The sequence below is a fragment of the Lagenorhynchus albirostris genome, chromosome 4 (genome assembly GCF_949774975.1).
Source record: "Lagenorhynchus albirostris chromosome 4, mLagAlb1.1, whole genome shotgun sequence".
Classification (NCBI taxonomy): domain Eukaryota; kingdom Metazoa; phylum Chordata; class Mammalia; order Artiodactyla; family Delphinidae; genus Lagenorhynchus; species Lagenorhynchus albirostris.
The window spans coordinates 12,798,660-12,824,401 of record NC_083098.1 but is presented as its reverse complement, the minus strand read 5'-3'; the positions used below and the strand labels follow the sequence as shown (position 1 = coordinate 12,824,401).

At 33.9% G+C, this 25,742-nt stretch overlaps 1 protein-coding gene across 2 annotated transcripts in view; it reads right to left on the bottom strand.

Moving 5' to 3' along the window:
- Nucleotides 1-25,742, bottom strand: part of GRID2 (glutamate ionotropic receptor delta type subunit 2) — a 1,331,651-nt gene that overhangs the window by 266,256 nt on the left and 1,039,653 nt on the right. For both annotated transcript variants that reach the window (XM_060147100.1, XM_060147101.1), the window contains one exon: nt 13,000-13,312. In XM_060147100.1, the coding sequence (XP_060003083.1) occupies nt 13,000-13,312 (313 nt within the window). The remainder of the gene's footprint in view (nt 1-12,999; nt 13,313-25,742) is intronic.

The following is a 25,742-nucleotide window of genomic DNA, read 5'->3' as shown; positions in this document are numbered from 1 at the left end:
TGTCTGTAATGAATAACCATACTTGCTTGATTTGCAGAGTGGAAAACAGTGTGTCTAGGTCTTGGAGTTAATGCTTCTTAAAGGTACAATGGATTGGATATATTTTGTAACCAACATATATTTACCTAAATAGATATACATCTTACACCTACAAAATATAATCATGAGCTGATTTAGGTACAAATCTACAATTTTTTTGAAACAATCACTACATCCCCAAATATGGATTTGAACATAGAACAGATACAGAATAGTTTTCCAATTAACACCCTCTAAGACAACCACTCCCGTGCTCCAGTGACTCTCCAATACTCTCCAAGTAGAAGCCCAAGTACACAAAGCCTGATGTCATCTGAATCAATGGCCCTCTCTGACCTCACCTCCTTCTAAGCTATTCTTCTGGCCCCTTGGAGCAGGCCCTTTGCATCTGTGGTTCCCTATACCTGACCACCCTTCCCCCAGATACTGATGTAGCATAATCCTTATCCTCCTGTCATCCTCTTTGCTTCAATATCAAATTCTCAGAGGCTTACTTCAACAAGCCCATTGAAAATTGCAGCCCTTCCACATATACTTCAATTTCCTCTCACTGTAAGTTACTTTTCCTACAGTATTTGAGTTCTGATATACTATGTAATTTATTTATTTATTTATCATACCTATTGTTTGTTACCTGGCTCCCTTCACTAGAATATAAGTTCCATGAAGGCTTGAATCTTTTTATCAGATGGTAGTCCCAGGAGTTTGAATGGTGCCTGTCACATTGTAGACATTCAATAAATGTTGAATAAATGAATAATCTCAAATTTGGATCATAAATACTTAGTTTTAGGGTACATGAAACATGTTTAGTCTGAAAGGTAATGTTTTTCTCAATTTATAAAAGTATTCGTAAAAGTTACTCGGTTGACTGAACGGGTATATATCACAGAGGAATTCAGACATATGTAATCTGGCTCTCATATATTTAATGATGTCCAATGAAAAAATGCATTTTCTAATAAAAATGATGTAATATGATTCTAAATAAAACTTCTGTTTGTTTTCTCAGCAGAATAAACTGGTCTTCTGGAAAAGTAACAAAGATGTTTCACTTATTGCAATACTTTTTATGACAATGAATGCACGACAAACTTAACACTGCTTTTGTTCAAGACAGCATTGAATAAAGGAAGTTTATTCCCAATGTAAAAGTTGTAGCCAGTAGTGCAGTTAATTAAGAGAAAATGTCAATAGAACTTAACATTGTCACAGGATAATGGTTCCTGCTGCTAGATATATGTCAAGAGACAGATAAATAAGATGGAGTGATTTATTAAGCAGTGCCACACTCCAGGCAATGCATTTCTAGAAGATTACAGCACTCCTTGGGTGGTGATGTAACGCAGAGGACTGAAAACTAAGTGGCTTTAACTCTTTGGATAGTACAACAACAGTACAGAAATGTGGTGATTACGGACAGTCCCTGCTGATACAGCAAAATTACTTTCATATTTAGAAAAAAAGAAGAGATTATCATGATATTATAGAGGCTCTAAGTTAAAACAGAATCCCATCAACAATCTTTCAACAACTTAATTATGTGGAAAAGTCATACTATTCCGAAATTTTAAAGGCCAAAAAAATTAAGATCACATCTATTTAAACTACAGACTTCTTAAAAATTCTGTTTCAAGCAATAAATTATTATTGATTTCAGAACTTGGTTATTTTTCTAACCAAAAACTGTATTAAAACAGTTTTTGGAAAAACATCCAAAGGTCTTTTATTCCTTTTCAATAATTTAAATAATATAATCCAATTTATTTTTAGATTGTTAATATTGATTAAATAATATCACAGAAGGTTTTAATTTAGAATCAACCTTTTGAATACTGGTATGGCATATTCTTTGCTTCAAATGTAACTCAGAATACTATCATGTGCTTTGATTTTCTCAAAGTCACAAGTTTCACTGGTTACTGGGAAATTGTTTTCATCTTAAAATTAACCTTATATCTGGTATTATACATTACAATGCTGCAATAATAGAAAATAATAAGAAAATACAGTTAACTATATTATTTATGACTTTCCCATGCATTATATTGCATTTCAAAAGTATTTACAGTATAAGTATTACATGTATGTTAACAATAGAAACCATAGTTCAGTGATGTTCTTAAGTTTAAAAGCATTCTATCAGGGAAATAAAAATTTTGGCATAGTATTTAACATAGATTATATCTATATAATAGAAAAGATCGCTTTTAGTTTTATTCATGTATTGAACAGCCAAGTCGTTATTGGCATTTTAAACTCATAAAATATTCTGGTTTCTAATAGTGGCATTGTGAGTATACTAAAATAAAAACTGAAATATAATTCTCATCATCATAATCATTTTTATCTGGAAAGGGTCCATATGGTTCTAGACTGCCACCAATGGCAGTTTTTGAAGATTGCTTAGTTTAGGAAAATTAGCCTTCTGTGTGATGTTTATGCTTAATTATGTGCTATTTTAGCCACAGATCTCAATATATATTCCAAAAACAAAACACATATATTCACAGGTTTTATAAATTAGTCCCCAAAAGATTATTTAGTCTTTTCGAGCCCCAAAGAGCCGCATATATAAATTGGAAGCATCCTGAATCAAAACTTATAATTCCATTCAATTTGGTTCATTACTTTGTTGCATCTTTGGCCATATTATGCTACAGTTTATTACAAGTACATGTGGTAATGATGTGCTTACATAGGGAAAAATGTTCTTGTAGCTTTTCATGTCTAGTTGAATGACATAAAGTTATGAATTTGTTAGTGTATGGTTTTTACTGTAAGCATTTTCATTAGCTGGACTGGCTTTCCTAATACACTTCCTTATGCCTAATTACAATATGCTTCTTTGAAATACTGCTTATTTTCTGTGAGGTAATAATGAGTATATAAAGCATTAAACAATGTGGCTGATTTCATCTCTTGCTATGAATGGCAAAAATAGTGAGACAATAATAATTACAATGTTGAGTGCCTTTTTTATGTCTTGCACACAGTTTTAAGTGTTTTATATCCATGAACTCTTAATTTTTCAAACACCTGATATAGTAGGTAATTATTATTTGGGGAACTAGAGCACCTAGAGGCTAAGAAGCTTGTCCAGCATCACATAGCTAGTAAATGTATAGATAGTTCAGTTTAAAACTGAACTGTCTCTTAATCAAACACAAAGATATGAAAAGAGTTGTTTAATTAGATATTTGTATTATATAATCATACAATCTTATGACTGAAAGAAAAAATTTAAATAATCTGACTCTTTTATAGATCAGGAAACAAAGATCAAGTGAATTAATGGGCCAGTTCATTTTTTCCATTGTCACTAGGCAAAGAAAAATTGGTTCCTAGTCTGTGTCCCTCTCTTTAATAGGTCATGACTCGGTATGAATTTGACCTGATTGTAATGCACCAGATAGTGGCCTATTTGTTAACTCTGCACCCGTTGAGACTTGGGCTTTCCTCAGTGTGATTATTATGATCTTATGATGGAGCTGTGTGTTTACTAGTTTGTTTCCCTCATTACACTGAAAGCTCCATGAAGACAGATACCACGCTGTCCTATTCACTCTTGTGACTAGATAAATAATTCTTATTTAATATCCAAGGAGATGCTTTCTAGATAATGAATAATTTTAAATGGTAAAGGCAGAGGAAATACTTTTAGGAAATGTTAAAGCAGAGTTTAAACAATGTATATTATTAACGGTTAGAAAACAACTGAAGCAGACAAACTGCACATCTGTCCCAAATGGAATGTTAATTTAGAGTCTGAGAGACAGAGCTGTAAATATAAAGAGACTCTATAAAGTTTGGTCACCCACAAATCAGGGAGCAATTTTACATGCCCACAGTGTGGAAGTATGGATTATGTATTGGTCTTTTGTTACATCTTGATGCCAAAAAAGAACAACTGTCATCAAGAAAGTAGTTTACAAATAAGAAACACTGATATACATGATGAAATATACGATGCTAATTTTTACTTTATGTTATGCATTGGAATTTCTCTGCCTGACAATTGTGAAAAGTTCAAGTTAAGGCCATGCCACATTTAAGGGTATTTAACAAAAGTATCACAGGACCTTATTGCCCTCTTTTGTAGACTGAAACAGGAATCCTAAATTTAGCATTATGTGTGTTACAGTTAGCTTATAAGTATGCATTTTAGAGATAGGTTAAATGGTAAAAGTCTTATTTTTCAAAACATAATTTTGTTTTTAAAAGCTTTGGTAAGTTTTCCATATTTTTAGAAATATGACCATCATTATTAAAGTTCTAACTACATATTCTAACTACAGGTGAAGGGGAAAATGGAATGAGGTCAAACAAAAATTGAATTCCCAAATTTACATTCCAAGCTGATTGTCCGTACTATCCTTTGATCCCAATACTTTAACTTTGATCAATCCTAAATCACCTTTAGAATGAATTTATCTTCGGAGATGTCTGGCCCTATTCTTTTGTTTTTCCCTAGCTCACCTGTGTTTGTTTGTATATTTCCTTTTCAGTTTTACTGAGATATAATTGACATTCAGTACTGTTTAAGTTTAAGTTGTAGAGCGTAATGATTCAACTTATATACATCATGACAAGATTGCCACAACAAGTTTAGTGATTATCTATCATTTTGTATAGATAAAAATTTTTTAAAAATTGTCCTTGTGATGAGAACTCTTAGAACTTACTCTCTTAACTTCCACATACAACATTCAGCAGCATTAATCATATTTATCATGTTGTACATAACAATCCTAGTACTTATTTATACTATAACTAGAAGCTTGTACTTTTTGGCTACTTTCATCCAATTCCTCCTCCCTTCACCCACTGCCCCATCTCTGGTAACCACAGTCTGATCTCTTTCTATGAGTTTGCTTGTTTGGTTTTGAACTATAATTGATCTATAACACTATGTTAGTTGCTGGTACACAGTGATTTGATATTTCTATACATTTCAAAATGATCACCATGATAAGTCTAGTTACCATCTATCACCATACAAAAATATTACATTATTATTGCCTACATTCCCCACACTGTACATTTCTGTCCCTAACCTTGTTACTTAAGCTGAGGGGTACTGTAATACGGTACTGTAAAAACACCAAGTACTATGAAGATGTCAATGCTATTTTAAAGGATTTATGACACCTGTTTTTTTATCATTTAAACTTAGATTAAAAAAATGTATTTTTTTACATCTTTATTAGAGTATAATTGCTTTACAATGGTGTGTTAGTTTCTGCTTTATAACAAAGTGAATCAGTTATACATATACATATGTTCCCATATCTCCTCCCACTTGCGTCTCCCTCCCACCCTCCCTATCCCACCCCTCTAGGTGGTCACAAAGCACCGAGCTGATCTCCCTGTGCTATGCGGCTGCTTCCCACTACCTATCTATTTTACGTTTGGTAGTGTATATATGTCCATGCCATTCTCTCGCTTTGTCACAGCTTACCCTTCCCCCTCCCCACATCCTCAAGTCCATTCTCTAGTAGGTCTGTCTTTATTCCTGTCTTACCCCTAGGTTCTTCATGACAAAAAAATGTATTTTCTTATAGCATTTTGGGAAAGAAGAGAAACCAACTCAGAAAATCTTAAGACCACCCTTCAAGTTTTTAAAATGTTTCTTGAAAGCAACTCTTCTGTTTTATTAAATATTAAAATAATGCTTTTAATTATGGTATGTACTCATAAGTAGTTCAGAAGAGTCAAGAACATGTTGTTCACACCAGTTCTTGTTCTATAAGCATTTTATGAGCAGAAATCTGATTTGTGCCTCATGTTCCTTAATTACTTTTACCTCTTCGAAAACCTAGTTTAGCATGGAAAGGATTTCCTGGCTCAAACCATAAAGAGTTGGTATTAAAATAAGTGAAACCCAGGGGCTATCTCATGTATATAGTTTATGGAAAAATTGCTTCGGAGCTCATTACAGTTCACTGGGAAAAACTAGTGGATTCACATCTTAGCGTCATGGCATTGTTTTCTGGTCACACAGATTAGTCACACTCCACACCTATAATGAAGGAGTTTAAACAGTCTTTGAAAGTATGAGAGTTCATCTTTTTCTTTGGTGTTGAAGAATTCTGGTGATAAAAAGAAAGAAAATGAGCAGCTTGTTATGTTTTAAATCAGCATGAGGAAAATCTCAAGTAGATGTGACAGCATTCAGAGTACTTGGCTCTCCCTTCGTTAAGGACTGCCTATAATAATTAGCAACAACAGAGATGTTGTTCTCACCTAAATAAAAATTACAGAGAGCCTTTTTGAGTTAATATCTGTAAGAACAGAATATAGAAAAAAACTTGTCTCTATAGTCCAGTTAACCTGTCACTGGGAATTACTCTCATTTTCTCTGTGTTCATTAGGGTCAGTAAACAGCAGAGCTAGCCAATATAATTTTTGTTATATTCAAATTGAATGTGAAATATCAGATAACATTACAAAGGAATGGCGTTAGCTACTGCATTTCAAGGCTTGAATCCTTTGGGGCTTTGTGACTAGGACATTGGCAAATTTCATATACTTGATATCTACACTACTAAAATGGATGTCTGTTTGAGTTATTCTCAAAGTTTTAAACAGATGCTTTCTCATCAACAATCTTTTCTGTTGCCTAATTTGATAGAGAAGAATGTCTGACTCTTCTTTTTGTGGAAATGAGAAAGTTGTGATTCTCTGTAACACTGCAGGCCTCCTGGCAGCAGGAAGAACTCTTTATTTTCGTCCAAAAATTGTCCTGGGATCTCAAAGCCAGTGGGTTGCCTTTGATGTGAACTCTTGTGCAGCAGCCACCAGGTTGCCCTCTACCATTCCTAAAGGTCCTCTTTATCCATCACTAGCAACTGTGGAACTATCTGATCCTTAAGCACATTACCAAAGGAATTTTCCCTCTTTACTCCTTTCACTAATTCTGTCTGCTGCTCTCATCAAAAGTGGTTTATTTGGTCCCAATTTGGCTATGGCCCACTTACATGATGTTGAGCATTCCTGCAAGGACTGTGTCTTTCTTATGATCATATTCAAAATATCTAGGTTGGGTATGGCACATAGTACATCCAAGGAATATTTATTAAGCCGGTTAATACAGCTACTCCTTGTTTTTCTTTTGTTCTTTGTGTTCCTGGCGCATAGCTGGTATATAGTAAATGCTTGCTGGTAAACATATGTGATAGCCTGAAACATTTTACGTGACTATAAATATTTATACTTCATAGAACCAGACCATCTGAGGTAAACTCTGAAATTTCCCTTTGCAAGTAAACAGTAAACAAATTACATACAACCACATGTGTGAACAAGTCACGGAGGCCCTTCATGGCCCAGATGATATTAAGAGTCACTGACCATAAACTACATATCAGAGATCTTCAAAAATCAAGCCCCAGTTTTTTTTTTTAAGTATGTTGATTGCAGAGAGATGTACATAGGCATGAAGATAGGGAGGATATGAAATGGCAACAAAACTTGCATAAAATTGGTGTCTCATTCATGCATTAAACTGCCTAATTCACAAACTCTAATGTTCTAGCCAAACAGATGTACTAAGTTTATCTCTATAATGGACCATACTGATTTGGCACAGTTGGATTCCCTAAGCTGTTTTTCTGGAATGCTCTGAAGTTACAGATTTTTTTAAAAAATCAGGATTAGTAAACAGCTTACGTATATTTAACATTTTTCTGCTTTTAGCTGTCCCTGAACTCTTTTTTCAAACATCTATATGATAATACATGAAATGCCCTTTTATTCCTACTCAATCTAGTCTCTAGTGGCTCAATAAAGACCGTAATTCTGAAATAATTCAGAAATATTACTGTACTTCTCCTTAAAAGACTATATTTTTATTAGAAATTATCACTAATTCCAAACTTCATTGCCTGTGCATGGACACTTCATTGACTGATTCTTTTTTTCATGGGGTTTTTGAAGTCTTTTCTTAATTTATTTTTAATCAAAGTGTAAAGATACTTTCAGTACCTTTTAATGAATTCACCTTTTCCATTGTTAGCAGGTGGAAGAATAGCAACATTTCAGAGATGAAGTAGTTAATCATATGCAATTCAGCATGATGCATCATTATGAATTCGTATAAATGTATAATCAACCCACAGGCTGTACAACTTATTTAAGGGAGCAGTTGAGATAGAAAAGTGCTTAACATATTTATAACTTTTGATATCTGAAGCCTGTTTACAGACTAGAAAAGCATGTAACCATATGGATAATTTTATTTATCTTTTTCTTTTGGGTGTTCTCCAAAACTTGCTGAAACTGGGCCACCTGGAGACAGAATTCAGAAAGCCAGTCCATAAGCTTGTCAACATTCTCAAAAGTAAGGCTTCAACCAATGGGAAACCTTATTTATAAGTTTCTCATCTTAGCTACTTGAGAAAATACACCAGTGGAGACATTCTGATAACTTCCTGTTTGGTTTAAGTGAGTTTAAGTCATTGGGCAATCGACTGTAATCTAATAAACACAATGTTGCAGTTAATTCCATGCTTGATTTAGTTAAGTATTTAGCATTTATTCACTTATTTAGTTGATCAGTATGCATTTATTAAACACCTAATACGTACAAGACACTGAATTAGGCAAAGAGACTATAAAGATAAATAGGACACTATCTTGTGTTCAAAGGACTCAGGTGGAGACAAAAGAAAACGCAAAGACTTCCTGAAGGAAGTGAGATCAGAATAAGAACTAGAGGATGCACAGGAATTTGCCATATGAAAGCAGAGAGTGGGCGTAGAGATTAAGCAATTGGTAATAAAGGCATTTCACGAACTGAAAAGAGTAGAAGCAAAGGCAGAGAGGCAAGACACAGTCTTGTCTTCTGTTCAAGAGACAAAAGCAGTTTGGAATAACTGGACAATTACATGTGAGCCATGAGTGGTAGGAGATGAGAATCAAGACTGGTGAAGACCCAAACGATGGAGTATTGTTCATGCTCTAAATAACTTTAAACTGTGGGCACTGGGGAGCCAAGGAAATATTTGAGGAATGGGAATTATGTGGTTAGCTCTCCATGACAGTGATAATTTGAGTATATGTGTAAGTATGTGGAGCATATATTTGCAGGAAACAAAACTGAAAAAGAAAGACCTATTATGAGATTCCTGTAGCTCAGATGAGAAATGAGATAGGCCTAATCTAGGTAAAAATCCAGGTCTTATCTCTCTAGGTGAGAAGAGATTTCCACTCCTAGAAATAAGTATGAAGTAAAATTTGCATGACTTATAGTTGGATATAAGGGATAGAAGGAAGAAAAAATCAAAACTGTTTTCAAAGTTTCTAACCTGTAAGTCTGAGTGGTTGCTAATGCATCAGCTAGAATAGAGAACACGAGAGGCTATAAAGGTTTAAAGTGCAAAAAAATCCAAGTATTGGCATGTTGGAATTTGTGGTATCTCTGATAAATCCAGAGAGTCTAGTGAGAGTATATAAAACTAAAATTCAAGGATGATATAGATTTGGGAGTCATCTAGATTTTGGTAGTTATTGAAACCATGCACAGAAAAACTAGATGGAATGGGAAGAAGTGAGATAAACAGAGAGGTTAGTTACATGTAGCTTTACCACCTTCTATTTCTAGTCAGTACTCATATTTATCAACATCCTAGTTATCTATCCTCATTTATTGACAACTTTGGCACACGGCTTATTTTCTTTCTCTCTAATCCAAGCCAACCATCATTACAGATGGCTCATCTAATCCTCTGGATTCTCAGTTGATCAGCTTTGAAGTTCTTCGCCAACTCTTCAGGAATCCACATCTACACACCTGTAACTTGTCCTCTACTGTTTCATCTCAAAAATGTTAGGCTCAGGTGTCCCATTTTGTCAATACAAACTTTGAACTATCTCACACTGATATTTCTAGTTGTTCTTTGGCCTAATCAAGAACTCTACTCTCTCCCACTACCACTTTCTTACTTTCCAGTCTTACTCTCTATTACACTCTGATTATTGGTCTTTCTATTTTTTATTGCTCCATATACCCTAGAATCTACTATTTCAACCACCATCTTGCTAATAATCTAAAATAATCTGCCTTGTTATCCTTTTCTCGTGTGCCTAACTATCCACAGCTGAGACTAATTTGTTTTTTATTTACTGAGTAAACACTTACGTGATACTTCTATAAGTTACTGTATCTAAGAACTTCACATTTTAAAACCATTTAAATTCTCATGACAAAGCCATGAGGTGACACATCCAGAGTGTTTCCTGCAAGAGAAGCTCACACCATCATACAAGTTTGTGATCCCCAACCTGGACTAAAAAATTCTTCTGTTTCACTGACTCTTTCCCCTATTTTGGGACACGCTCTATAGAGAAATCAATCATCACGGTGTGAGAAAGCCAAACTATCCTACGGAGAAAGGCCGTAGAGGAAAACTGAGGTCACCAGCTCTCTGCCAGCATTAACCACCAGACGTGTGAATGAAATGAACAAGCCTTCAGATGAGTTCAGCCTCCAGACTTTGGGCTGTCTAGCTGAGGCTTCAGACATCATTGAGCAGAGACAAGCCATCCACACCATGTCCTGTCTAAATTTGTGACCCACGAAACTGATAAGTTTTCGAGGAATTTATTATGCAGCTCTACTCACTGGAATACTACCAATAACAAGGTTATTGCTAAATCCAATGAACACCTTTCAAGTATTAATTTTACTTGATTCTTTGAAATGTTTAACACTGTCAACCAGTCTTCCATATTCAAATACTGTCTTTACTTGGTATGTATACCACTAGATGGTACACATGGTACTTGCATCTTTCTTGTCACTGCTTATTAGTTATCACTGAAATCTCGTCTACCCATTCCTTTCCTTAGGGCTCTGTCCTAGGCCCTCTCTGAGTCAGTCGTCCTCAATCAGGAGTATGCAGTTGAGAACAACTACTCTGTATGATCTTGTTCACTTCCATGGCTTCAATTATCTCCTACATGCCAATATCTCCTCAATGTATATTTAGCCCAGATGTCTCTTCTGTGCTTCTGACAAATATATCAAACCATTAACAAGCATTAGAAATATACCCCTGGATATTTCAGATACCTCAACTCAAATGTACCAAAATGAATGTATCATCTTGCACATCACACCTGCTCTTCTTGATTTTTTCTCCCAGAAAATGACATCGACAACCAATACACATAATTTCCCAATCCAGAAACCTAGGATAAAATGTCACCTCCTTTTTCTCCTTCAGTACCAATCCCCATAGCACTATATAATTTATCAGGTTCTATAGATTCCAACTCATCCTAACCCTTCTCTTGATTCCCAGTGTCATCTTACCTTTGTGCAAGCCACATTAACTCTTTATTTAGTTATTATAATACTCTGATAATTTGTTTCCCTTTCCACATTGCTCTCTTTCAATTTTATCCATACTATAATCACAATGTTTCTGATTATAGTAAAAATTTAAACATGCATTTCCCTGTTTAATACCTTTAAATTGCTGATAATTTCCCTGAAGATCAAATTCAAACCCCTGATAATAACAAATATATCTTCAGCCTCATCTTTACCAGCTCCATAGTCTATTCTGCATAGTCTATTCTGATTTCTCCCTCACTTCTTGGTCTTAAATTCTATCCTACCATCTATGTATCCTTTCCCCCATCCTCTTCTTCAATAAGCTCTTTGCATAGTTACTTCTGTCTCTGTTTATACAGTACTAATTCAAAAAGCCTTCTTTGCGACATTAAGATATATTCACCCTCCCCACGACTATGATCTCATAACAGTCTCTATCACACGTGGATTTTACATGTTTGCATCCCACAAGACTTGTAGCTCAATGATGGCAACGACTCCCTTGCTCCCAACTGTATACTCAGTGCCTAGCAAAGTTCTACTTAAATAAATAGCATGGATTAAATATCTACTAGATTAGTGATTAATGAATGGACCAAAAATATCTGCGATAAAGATACACAGATACAGAAAGGTAGCGGGAAAAAGCATGCTTACAGAGGTTTGCGGGATAGATTTTATGTGAGAAAGTACAGATGAAAAGTCTAGACAAACCTTATGATTAGTTAAATGAGAACAGAAAGAATGAAATTTAATGGAAGATCCAATAGCAAGTGTATATAAAAAGTAAGATGTTATTGAGAGCTGTAAATATTAAGGCAAAAGAATCATGTGTCTCCATTGTGACACCTATGTCTTCTCTTCAATACATATGACAAGTTTGCAAGAAACTATCAATCCCCTAAGTATTTTATTATTTCATTGTCTATGATGGCAGTAGTCTCAAGTAAGGGGCTCAATAAATACTGTTCTATTCTGAAGCAATAAGAGTCAAGTAAGTACCTAGATAAGTTTAAAGAGTAGGCAGATTGACTATTGAATAACACAACAAAGACACTGTTTAGAATATAATGAAATTATAAGTTAATTGGTAAAAATTATATATTAAAGTGAAAGATAAAGAGTAAATTTCTTATCAGAATCTTAAAGTCTTTTCACTGCCAATGAATATTTTTAATACATGAAACAATGTCTCTCAGCAAACAGCAAGTCTTAACATCTCTTACACACATAAATAATTAAGCAATATCTGCTCTGGTAGTAAGTATTTTCATAAATCTCAGTAGTATTTATCTGAGAAATAGAAAGGCTATTTCTCAGAATTGGAGCTTGGGAAGGAAAATCTCCTCTTGAGTTTCTTGTGAACCTTACCTCTGACATTCATCTTTGGCTTTGTTGATAAAACTGAACTTACATCAAAAGATACTGTACCATTTTTTACTGAAAATCTGCTGTTTGAGATCCACTAGGAAAGAGCAAGAAAAGTTCTTTTCTTAGCATTGCTGTAAAGACCTTTAGAACACTTACTGATGTCAAGACACAGAACGTTCTTAACTGAATGCATGGCATATGAAACACCACATTCCTTTTTTGTACTGAAATATATATATTTTCCTTACCTTGCTGTACAAAGGATCCATACACAAACCACATGGAGTTGTAGAGAGTGGTAGAAGTCATCGATCCCATTTGTAATCTTGGGGGATTAAGCCAATTCAAGAGGTAGACCAGTAGACCGACCAGAAGAACTGTGCCAGCAATGCAAGCCCATAGTGAGAGATCAAATGGTGCAAGACAGGCAAACATATCCACTGTCTTTTCAGCCCTTCGAAGTAGGACTCCCACTGAGTAGTCCATGTAACGTGTTGTAAAGTCCACCACATTCTCACGGTCTGGGGTGATAGTCAAAGCAGAAATCCCTATGTCGGCCCTCTGAGAAATTGAAAGAGACAGGAATACATTAACAGTGTGAAAAACAACTTCATTTGTGGCACTTTAGCTTGCCTTGAGGAAAATAAAATAGATGCCTCAGGCAACATCTTAAGCCTTTTTATATAAACTGAAAAACACTGCAGAGACTTCTTAGAGAAGACCTATATGTGAATTTTTCATTTCCTACTGCAAATCTTGGCCCACCAGAGTTAGACAAATTACCTTGTTCATATTATCAGTGCATGTGAAATCAGTGAAAAATATTTCAGACACAGATAATGCCTGAAGGAAATTGTCCTTTTTCCTTGGGTCATTTTATCAAAGCCATCATTAACACAGTAGCAAAGGTAAAACTTATTCTAAAGAATTCTTCCTGAGAAAATGTTCCCAAGATATTCAACATGTTCTTAACATCTAAGTTATCAAAAAAAAAAAAAAAAAACCTCAATGTGGCATTTCACCCTTGGTTTAGATTTCTCTGGATCAAAATTTATATTATTGGGTTCTAAATATATTAGAGTTTATTAGAGATTTCATAGCATTAAGTTATAACATCATACACCAGGGGTTGCTACCATAATTTTATTTTTAAACCTTGAAACATTTTAATGAACGATTAAAGATTAAGGAAACAGATAATTCTTCTTGGAGCAATAACCATTGTTCTCAGTATGTGTCTCGGATTCTCAGTGTTAGCACTCAGAACCACACAGAGCACATGCTATTTTACTTATATAAGGCACATGGCAGAATTGCAGTGACAGCACATAACAAATGACTTCACATTTAAATTCTATGATATGAAAACATATTTAAATATCTAAAAGATGCATCTTATTTGAAATAATTATCTGTGGCTGTGACTAAAGCTGTGCGAAACTCCTTTCAGACAAACACAATAGTAAATTGAACATTTTCATTATTCCTTTTTTTTTATAGTTTGATGAAAGAATATAGAAACTGCTTTTAATGCCTTTGGAGAAAAAAAAAAAGACATGAAAATTAACATGCCTAGTGGAATGCTAAACCAATTCCCATACATCTAGTCTCTGAAGTAATAACAGCTGCAAAAATAGTCTAGCTAAAGTTAAGCATTGTGTGTATGTGTGTGTGTGTGTGTGTGTGTGTGTGTATCAGCCCATCTATACAGTGCTAAGTATTTAAATAACTTTACTCATTTAATCCTTACAATGAGTTATGAATTACATGTTTTCCTCTCCATTTCATAGATGAAGAAACTGAAACTTCAAGAGTTTAAGTAACTCATTCAGTTCTCACAGTTAATAAGTTTAGAAGCCAGACATTAAAGCAATGTTTTTCTTACTGCAAAGCCAGGGCTCATAATATAATCACTTTACCATACTGCAAGAAATCATTTGTTTTCCAAATGACTCATATTGTAAGCAATTAGGATAACTGGTTTTAGGAGAGTTTTTACCTTAAAAGAGTCAAATTTTGCTTTTCTTAATTGTACTATTTACACTGCAACAAGGCTATATTAACATAAGAATTACGAGTTTCGGATTATTAACTGAGAGGTATTAAAGTTAATAACTCTATATGGAAATGAATTTTCAGAGAAATAGTTATTGCTTTCAAGCTCATATATTTATTTAGCATAGCTTAGTTACTAGGAATTGGGTCTTTTCAGAAGGAAAATCTAACCTGGATCCTTAGCTCTCTAGTCCTACCTTTTCTGAGCTTCAGTTTATCTATTTGTGAAATGAATATAACTGTCTTTAGTATGACTATTGTGAGCTGACTCACTTATCTTAATCTTAATGGTGAATAAATAACTCCTCAAGATTCAATCAGGCTCTCAAAAAGTACATTTCTTTTTTCAGGATATTAAAGTACTGTGGATCAGTAATTTACGAATTGATGCACTAGGGACCCAAAGCATTTTATGACTCAACTAAAGGCAGAAAATTCCACCTAAGGAGAGATTTGCTGACATGTTGATTGAATATTTGTAAATGTTCATAAATATTTTTCTAATAAATAAATGTTTTACATTTAATGATTATGAATTAGAATAGTCATTATACTGATTTTAATAATAGATATTTGTATGTATCACAAAGTGAATTTCTATAATGTAATAAAGAAAAATATCTAGGGAAGATGTGCTGTGGTTTGTTATTGTTTTCTTTTGGAAAAGTGAACTGATTATTTTGTATGTGCTAAAATATTTATTAAATATAGTAATTGCTTGTCCTAGTTCTATGGAGAACTTCCTCAATTCTGGTCCACTTTCAACACTTGGCTATTCTATTCTCAAGAAGAAATTGCCAGTCTCCCTGTGGAGAGGATACTAGAATCATATAATGGGCTTTTTCAAACTGCACAAATGCATTTGCATACACACACGACACATACTTATACACACACATTTTCCTATCTCTGAGATTTGTATACACCTTCCTAAGGAAGTACCTCAATCCAGCCTTCAGAATCAGTGATATAGCAGACCACCATGCTTGATATGAGTATGTGATAGTCCTTACTTGTAGAGAAGCTGTACTGGAGCAGAAAAAAAAAAAAGGCGAGAACCACTGCTTCAGAAAGATGGTCCTAAAACTTTTTGAATATGTCTAAGTAACCAGAAATGATCAATCACATGTATCTTTCTTCCTCCCTCCCCTCCCTTTCTTTCTTTCTTTCTCTCTCTCTTTCTCTTTCCTTCTATTATTAGTCTATTTATTTCTGTATGTATGCATGCATGTGTGTATGTGTATGTCAACTCACTTGTTCAGTTTCAACAATGACTTTTCAAACCATTAGCCTCATAAAACATTTAATCTTCTCACTTCCCCTAATTCTCAGATGACATTCACTGCTACTTTATAGAGAATCAGAAGATACTGAATTAAAATTCACACTTATTTCTACTTCTCAACCTATATCCCACATCCAGCTTATTCTATTAAACTTTTATTTGTGATAGAGATGTCTTCCTTTCTAATGCCAAACCTCCATCAGTAAACTTATCAACAAATCCCCTCCAGTTCAGATGCTTAAACTCCCATCTCTTGTATTCAACATCATCTACCAATTGTTGATTTCCCATGAAAAGGTTCTTTAACTCTTTCTCATTAAAATAAAAACAAAAAGAGAAAAACCTTTCCTTTTACTCTCTCTGACTTCTGACTCCCACTTGCTACCCTTTCTCTCTCACTTTTTCAGTCAATTTTCTCTAAAGATTTGTCTGTATTTCCACACCTCACAGTCACTCTGGAAGACTCTTTTGTATTCATACTATCGAATGTTCAACTACTCAATGGACGCAGCGCTTCTTAATGTTTACACTATTGAATCAAATGGATATAATTTAGTGCTCATCTGTTTAGGCTTCTTGACAATATTTGACAGTGATGATGGCCCCCTCCACAATAAACATTATTTTCCTTGAATTTCATGTCATGATTAAGCCTCTTTCTCAGTTCCTTTTCAAGCCCATGTTGGCAATCCTCTGGACTTGGACCTACACCCTTTTTTCACATGAGATCCTCTGCCTAGGCAATCCCATTCATATCATTACCTCCATTGACTCCCATCTATACACATGATTTACAAAATTTACATTTGTAGATACAGAGATGAGCTCTGGAGTATATGCTGATTTATGCAATTACATAATTGATATTTCTATTGGATGTCTCAAAAACATCTCAAATTTAACATGGCCAAGATCATACTAGAGGCATTCAACTCAAACCGGTCCTCTTCCAATATTTTCTGCTTCAATGAAAATCTTTTTATGTAAGTCTTAAATCTCGGTGATCTCATTATTTTTCTCAGTCTTATTTCCCTATCCTGTCTGTCACTTCTGATTCTACCTACTGAGAATCCTAATATCCATTCACTTCTCTACTATTTTCAGCTCTCATCATTGCTTTCCAGGGCTCCTTACGAGTCTACCTGAAATCTACCTTTTCTCATCTCTAACCTCCCTATTGCAGCCAAAGTATTCTTTCTGCTGAGCACATCTGATCCTGTCCCTGCCACAATGTAAAGGTTTTCAGTGGATTTGCACTGCTTTTAGGAAAAAGATTAAAATCTTTAACAAAGCCTATACATCTTTGGATACACTATCTTCCACCTACCTCGACATATTCCTACTGGACCATTTTTCTTTCCAGCACTTCTTCCCAATGCATGATCTTCATACATGCTGATTGTACTGTCTGAATTGACCCTCCCGAAACTTCTTCAAGTAAACTTTTATTCATATTCATAAATCAGCTCAATTATCACTTCCTCAGGAAAGCTATCCATGGCTCTTTTGACTGGAATAGTAATTCTTGTTGTTTACACCATCAGAAGCCTGTATCCCTCACTTCCCTAACAGTATGAGAGTTGCAATTTTATATTATTTGTATGATTTTTGAACAATGAATTTTTCTACTAGACCACAAGCTCTGTGAAGGCAGGGACCGTCACTTTTTAAAAAAATTGACATGTTCCTGTATCAAGCACATTTGTCTGGCATAGATTCATGATTAATAAATACTTGCTTCATATATGAATGAAAGAAGATAGAACATTCACTAGATATTCATTACCCAATTCTTATAAATTATCTATTTCTCAGCATACTTGACGGAGAGGGAATTTTACAGAATAAAAATAAAATGGCAATATAAAAATTTGCTAAATTTTGTAGCAGTGACAAAAAATTTATATCTTCATGAATGATTACTTCAATAATTAAAATCAAGTTCTTGGCTTATCAATTTATTTATGTTTATGTCATTTGCCACTAGCTAAGGTAATTGAGTCTACTATAGTATGTTTAATATATTACAAAATATTATTATATGTCAAGTGTTTAATGTAAAAGTGATTATTTGAATTGTGATAAGAATTAGCACTAAACCTGGAATATAGATAATTGTTTTTCAAAACTGTTCTAATTACACAGTTGTAACATTTTTCTTGAAAGGAAATATTTACATTCTTTCAAGTCATGAGAAGGAGATGGATGGATAATACAATAGGGCACGACAAATATGCCACATGATCATTGACTCTTAGAAGTTTACACTCAGACAAGTTGGAACACATTTACTCTAAATTTAATTTGAAATAACTGATCATATCTAACAATTATCTAGTTTATGCTTGAACACAATGTTAACGACATTATGTTAATAATACCAATAGTTATACATTTATTTAATGTTTACTATATACCTAGTACCATGTTACATGCTCCACAAACACTATATTATTTAATAGTATAACAAGCCCAGTTGCTAAGATGAACAATTTATATTTGCAATATTCTAACTTTACAAAGCCTTGGTGTTATTATGATTGATATATGCTTCTCTGTATCCTCTATTAAGTGTGTTAGCTTTGTTACCAATACATCACATTATAAATCTAAATAGATCTGTTCTACGACTATTCTTTTTTTTTTTTTTTTGTGGTACGCGGGCCTCTCACTGTTGTGGCCTCTCCTGTTGCAGAGCACAGGCTCCGGACGCGCAGGCTCAGCGGCCATGGCTCACGGGCCCAGCCGCTCCACGGCATGTGGGATCTTCCCGGACCAGGGCACGAACCCGTGTCCCCTGCATCGGCAGGCGGACTCTCAACCACTGCGCCACCAGGGAAGCCCCTACGACTATTCTTAAAAGACCTGTCAAATGCTATCTTATTCCTTACTTGTAAATATTATTTTAAAATAAAAAATAATTTGCTTATTCAATCACTCTTCTCAAGATATGATTTCCATATCCCTCAAAATACTGGTCATTTGCCTGTGAACATAGTCCAATTCATAAATGTTTCCTCAGATGATAAGAATAATACAGTTTTTTAAATGACACTGGAGTCTGAATCATTTTTACTAGGTGAATTACAATTGACTTAAACTTAGGATTAAATAAATTTTCAAAATATTTTAAAATAAAATACTATCAATCCAGAAGTCCTCAGAAATCCTATGCAGTTGATTTTGAAGCAAAATGTTGGATCTTGTATTTATCTTTCATCAATTTCATTCTTTGTTTCTTTTGACCTTCACATCTATCTGAAATATTTTGAATCTTTACTATCAACCATTATATCAACTTTTTCTGCTAGCTCTGCATCATTTGGAAGTTTGAGAAGCAGGCCTTTAATTCTTCAATCATATTACTAGTAAAACATTGATGAAGAGTACATGGGAAAGCTCAAAGTATTGAAACTTGCCTCTAAAGTTCTACCCCCTTTGAAAACAGCTAATTAGTTAATACCCAAGATATGTTTTTTAATCACCTATGAGTATTCTTTACTACACTGTCATCTAGCCAAGTAGCTCTATATAGTTTTGTTTTGTTTTTTAATTTTATTTATTTATTTTTTGGCCGCGTTGGGTCTTCGTTGCTGTGCACGGGCTTTCTCTAGTTGTGGCGAGCAGGGGCTACTCTTCGTTGCAGTGCGCAATCTTCTCATTGCGGTGCCTTCTCTTGTTGCGAAGCACAGGCTCTAGGCATGTGGGCGTCAGTAGTAGTGGCACGTGGGCTCAGTAGTTGTGGCTCGCAGGCTCTAGAGTGCAGGCTCAGTAGTTGTGGCAAACGGGCTTAGTTGCTCCACGGCATGTAGGGTCTTCCCGGAACAGGGCTTGAACCCATGTCCCCTGCATTGGCAGGCGGATTCTTACCCATTGCACCACCAGAGAAGTCCTCTATATAGTTTTTAAGTGTTTTGTAAAAGGCATTATTGAACTCAAAATATATGAATAATCAGATATTCATTTTATGAATAGCTAATGCCATCAAAAAAGAAAATGAACTGCTTACTTTTTTTTTTACCATCTACAACACATCTGATTAATAATCCATTCCATAATTTTACCAGAGAATAAAATCAAATTCATTGCTCTGTCAGAATAAATTTCCTTTTCTAATTTTGAATATGCCAACCTCCAACTATATAACAGCCCTCTTTTTCATGTTTTGTACACATTATCTATAGTAACTCATATATCACCTCAGGAAATGCATTTATCCCCCTGGGATATCGTTCCTTTGGACGTGGAAATTCAAACTCATTAAAAGTGCCTATCATGAGCTTCAATTACTTTAAGTATTTTCCCCTTATCATTCCCACCTTAAAGATTTTTTGTGCAAAGTGGAAGGAAAATATTTACTGAAGAGCTTTAGCACACATTTAACAAGCACTAGGTCTATCTCTGCCTATTCAGTTTCTTAAACCATACATTTTCTTCTACTCTTCACAAGTATGAACTATGCATAAATTTTAAAAATTTCTTGACAGCTTTCTTAAATATCATTTTATATTCTTTAGTCTTGAAATAATGTTTTAGTGTAAAAATTTCAGGTTTGCTTGGGAGAAAGTAGACATTGAAGAAAGCTAAGAGAGGAAGAAAGGAAGGGGGGAGGAAGGATGGAAGGGAGGAAAGGTGAGAGGGAAGAAGAAAGGAAGAATGTGTTCAAGTTTTACATCTTCATTTAAGATATATGACATGACTTTGGGCAAGTAGCCAAACCATCAATTTAGATTACTCATCTGTATAATGAATAGACTGAAATTGGTAATATAAGAGCCTTTCCAACCTTGAAATTGTAATTTAAAAAATTATTTCTTGAGACCTTATATTACGATAATTCTCTATTTGCTAATATGGGAATATAAATATTTTTGTTCTAAAGACTTTAAAAGACTTTAAAGTTTCAACAGACCTTTCTAAATAAATACAATATGTAAGTTGGGGAAAAGAAAAATAATCAAACTGTAAAATTAATCACAAATTATTAATTTTCTCAATGTCAAGATTTTATGCATTTCTTTGAAAGAAACACAGATATGTTATGTCACGGTTACAGATTAATATTTCAGTTTCAATTATAAACACATACTACAATATTCACTACTTTTCAAATATACCACTGGAAATGAATAAATATCGAGGTTGAACCAATGAAATTGTGGTTAAAGTAACTTTTACTCTGAAATTAAGATCATACTTAAAAATTCTAGAAAAATTTTAAGGAACAAAAAATTATAAAGAAAACAGTCAAATTCCAATAAGATGACCACTATTGCAACTCCCTTAATGTTATATCTGAGTTGCTTCTGTTTTGCTATATACATTCATTTTATTTTTTAGACTCCACATATAAGTGATATCATACAGTATTTGTTTCTCTCTGTCTGACTTAATTCACTAAGCATAATATTCTCTAGGTCCATCCACATTGCTACAAATGGCAGAATTTCATTCTTTCTTATGGCTGAATAATATTAAGAATGGTATTATTTTGATTATAGCTTAGCACATGATAAGCCATCTAAAAATCCAATTAAGACAAGTACCAAGGATATTTTGTTACTACTACTATTACAGCCACTACTATTTAACATTTATATAGTGCTTATTATGAGCTGAATACTTCTCAATATTTAATTCAATTAACCTTCACAAACATTCTGTGAGATAAATAGTATTGTTATTTTTATTTTATAGATAAGAAAACTGAGACACAGATAGATTAAGTAACTTGACTAAGGTCATAGAGCTAAAATCCAGGATTCCAATCTAGGCAGGCTGTCTCCAGAGTCAATGTGATGTGAACATAATTACTTCCTCCCTTCAAACAATTAGCCCATTACCTGAGTATTGTTCTAGAAGAAAGTATAATTTCTCTCCTGGCTTGAAATGACTCTTTCAGCATATGCTTAATTCATACAGTCACACATGCATACACACACACACACACAAACACACACATTCTGGGATTTCTATTCTTTTTTATTGGTCCAATTTCATACAGTTTTAATTGTTTTACCTTTATGTCAGTATCTACAGCTCAAGAATTTCTTCCTTTCCCTTTTTATCACCTTCAGAGTTTTTTAAGCTAAAACCATGTAAATATATCTTCAAATGTATTTTAAATCATTCTCATAAATTCATAAATTCACTTTGGGATGCTGAATGGACTCCAAGATAACGTAATTTAGTCAGAAAAAAATATTTCAACAGAGTCTTTGGATATAAGAACATACTTTTCTATTTATTCTAGTCTATTTATTGAAGTCTAATTTTTCCCTCTTTCAGAGTGCAACTATATGTGTTATTTTAAAATAACAATGATATTCTGTACACAGAACAACAGTACTGTTATCAAATTCAGGAAATTTACATTGATGCCATACTTTAATCTACAGTCCATATTACAACCTTGTCACTGATCCCAATACTGTCCCATCCTACAATTTAGTCCAGGATCATGTCTTGCGTTTAGTTGTTGTATCTCTTAGTCTCCTTAAATCTGGAATAATATTGGATCTATCTGTTCTCTAAAAGACTAGTTGAGTTCACCTGTGAAACACTCCAGGCCTGGTCCTCTTTTGTGGGGTAATTCCTTGATAACTTTTTGTATAAATTGGTCTAAGTTCTTTACTCTTTATTTGATTGGATTAGCTAATGATTTGTCTTCTGTTGATATTTTCTAAGAACCAAGATTTAACTTATTCATTTAATTTACTTAAAAAATTATTTACCTTATTACTTTCTCCTTTTATTTTTATTTTCCTTATATCTTCTGTTAAAATTTGCTGTATATTTTTTTTAGCTTTTGAAGATGGAATTAAATATATTTATTTCCATTTTTTTCATTTTTATTGATATGGGTTTTTTTTTTTTTTTTTTTTTTGGTATGTGGGCCTCTCACTGTTGTGGCCTCTCCTGTTGCGGAGCACAGGCTCCGGACGCGCTGGCTCAGTGGCCACGGCTCACGGGCCTAGCCGCTCCGTGGCATGTGGGATCTTCCCGGACCGGGGCACGAACCCGTGTCCCCTGCATCGGCAGGCGGATCCTCAACCACTGTGCCACCAGGGAAGCCCTGATATGGATTTTTAAGACTATGAATCACTCCTTTAAATATTCTTTATAGATTCATATGTAGTGTTTTCACTATCATGTCTTAAAAAAAACTCTGTAATATATATTTGTATTTCTCCTTTTTCCCAAAAGTTGTTTAATAGAAAGCTTTCTTAATTTCAGATGGAAAAATTTTTTAATTTTGGTTTTTTTTTCTAGTTTTATTGTATTTTGATCAGAGAAATTTAGTTGTAATATATCCACTCAGTGGAACTTAATGGTGTTTTCCATGAGACCTAATCCATGACTGATTTTTGTCAATGTTTATGTGTGTTTTAGAAGATAGTATATTATCAGGATTTTGTGTTTGATATATACACAAAAGATGCATTTCATTATTTGTTATTATTATTTGAATTTTGTATATCTGTGTGTTTTTCTCTGTGATTTGTTTTTGCTACTTTTTTCTTTTTAGAAAGGTTTGTACTTTTGTTATAGTGGTTAACTTTATATTTATACCTTTTATAGTGCCCTTACTCCCCATTTTTTTCACTTAACCTTTCTGTTTTTTTTTTCTTTGTTTTAAATGAAATAGGTGACTTCCACTTATTTTCTATACTAGTTAATAATGATATTCTATTTTCCCCTTTCTTTCCCTGTTTTTCTCCCAGTGTTTAATAAGACCATCCTTTCATTTTTTATACCATACGATGATTTCAAATTATCATTTAACCCATGTTTCTAACCTTGTTTTAGCATCATTTCTACAGTTAAATATATTAAATGATCACTATTAGTCATTTTGTCAAGTTTATCCTGTTACTTCATGGTTGAATGAAGCTCACACTCTAGTTGTTTCATCAGGAGGGGCTCAAGTGTCCACTTTTCTCTTAGCACTTGTGTGTTTAAAACTCTTTTCTCTGTAGCCATGAAGGAGATCTTGAATGGATTACAGAATATTTGGCTTGCACTTAAAAAAAACATTCTTGATAGTGCTTCTCTAGTGCTGGCTTTCTTCGTGTGTTGCTCTTGAGAAGTCTGATAATGATTTAACTTTCTACCATTAAAAGTAATTTGATTTTTTTGCCTTGAGGATTTCTCTTTTTTTTTTGTCTTTTAAGTCTAATAATTTTACTAAGACAGAGCTCAGAGTTCATTGTCCTGGATCAGCTTTTCTAGGAACACTAAGTACCTTTGTTTCATTTTCAGAAAGTTTCCTTAGATTATAGATTTAAATATTAATTGTACCATTGTGTTGCTTTTCTTCTTCAGAGACTTCAAATACATATGCTATACTTTTGGCCTATTTTCCATTTTGATTCATTTACTCTGAACATTTTTACTTCTTTATTTCATTTTAATTATTTTTTCTTGTTGTTCTTCAATGTAATTTAATTTCCTTTGAGCAATTTGTAATTTATGTCTTATAATTTTTGTCTTTTTTTAAAAAAATATATCCTGAGGTTGTTGCATTTCTTTGTCATTTGGCCATTTAAATGATTAGCTTCTGAATTTGTGATTCTGTTAGATTTTCTCCTTAAAACATTTCAAATGCTTGTTTGAGACATTTAATTCAGTTTGAAGTGTTATGTTACAATTTTATTTTGCTCTGTGGTTGTGTGAGGAGAATGTTGATCAACTTTTAAAACATACTGACATACTTTCTTTAATTCTTAGTTTTGAACAGAACTTGTCCAATTATTTTTCTATTCCTGGATAACTTGTAGATAAGATTCCTTGTTCAATAGTACTTCCTTCTGTCAGTGTAGTAACATTGCTTTCTTCAATGGAGGATGTTTGGGGGTGGGTGGCAGCGGGTTGGTATGTGTTGTTTCTGCTTGGTTTCTACAGAATTCTTAATTTTGCTCTTTTACTGACCTCTACCTTCACTACCATGTCTCCAAGGAGCACATATATTCTCTAATTTCTCTTGATGCTCCAGAAGTAATGCTTTCCTGAGGGTACTATCCTGGCACACTTTTAAGTCCCTTCCCCTTAGCCAGTGTTGTGGAATAACAAGTTCCAGATTTGTGTTCTGCACATTAACACTTGGTATTAAACTTTCTCTTTCTGAAGGTTATTTTGGCTCTCTTCATGCATGTTCTCTGCTTCCTTTTCTTCTTTCTTATGAAATCACTTATGCCTTCCCTGCCTCTCTTCTCACCCATAGACTTGCAATCTCGTTTGGGATTCCAATGTTATCTCTGTTGGAATGAGATACTTACATCCAATATGATAATTAATGGAATTTTTCTGGGGTCCTCTGATAAAGCTACAATTTCTTAGGAGTGTGCTTTCCTGAAATCTGACAACTCTGGTTCATGGAAGGCACCCTACCTTAATTTAGAGTAATATGTTAAATTTTCCTCTATTGTTGCATGGTTATGTCATTTGAGGTCTAAAAAGGAAGAGGTAGATGCTTATGCTTGATTCAACATCTTAAGTGGAGAGAAGTCTCAAAAATTCCTAAAATTTCAGTAGTGGAATAACTTGTAAAAATGTCTTCCAGACTCAGTAGAGACATAAGAAGAGAAATATTTTTGGCAGGGCTCAAACATGAGAAGTCGGTGAATATCGGTTTAAGGTACTTATTTGTAA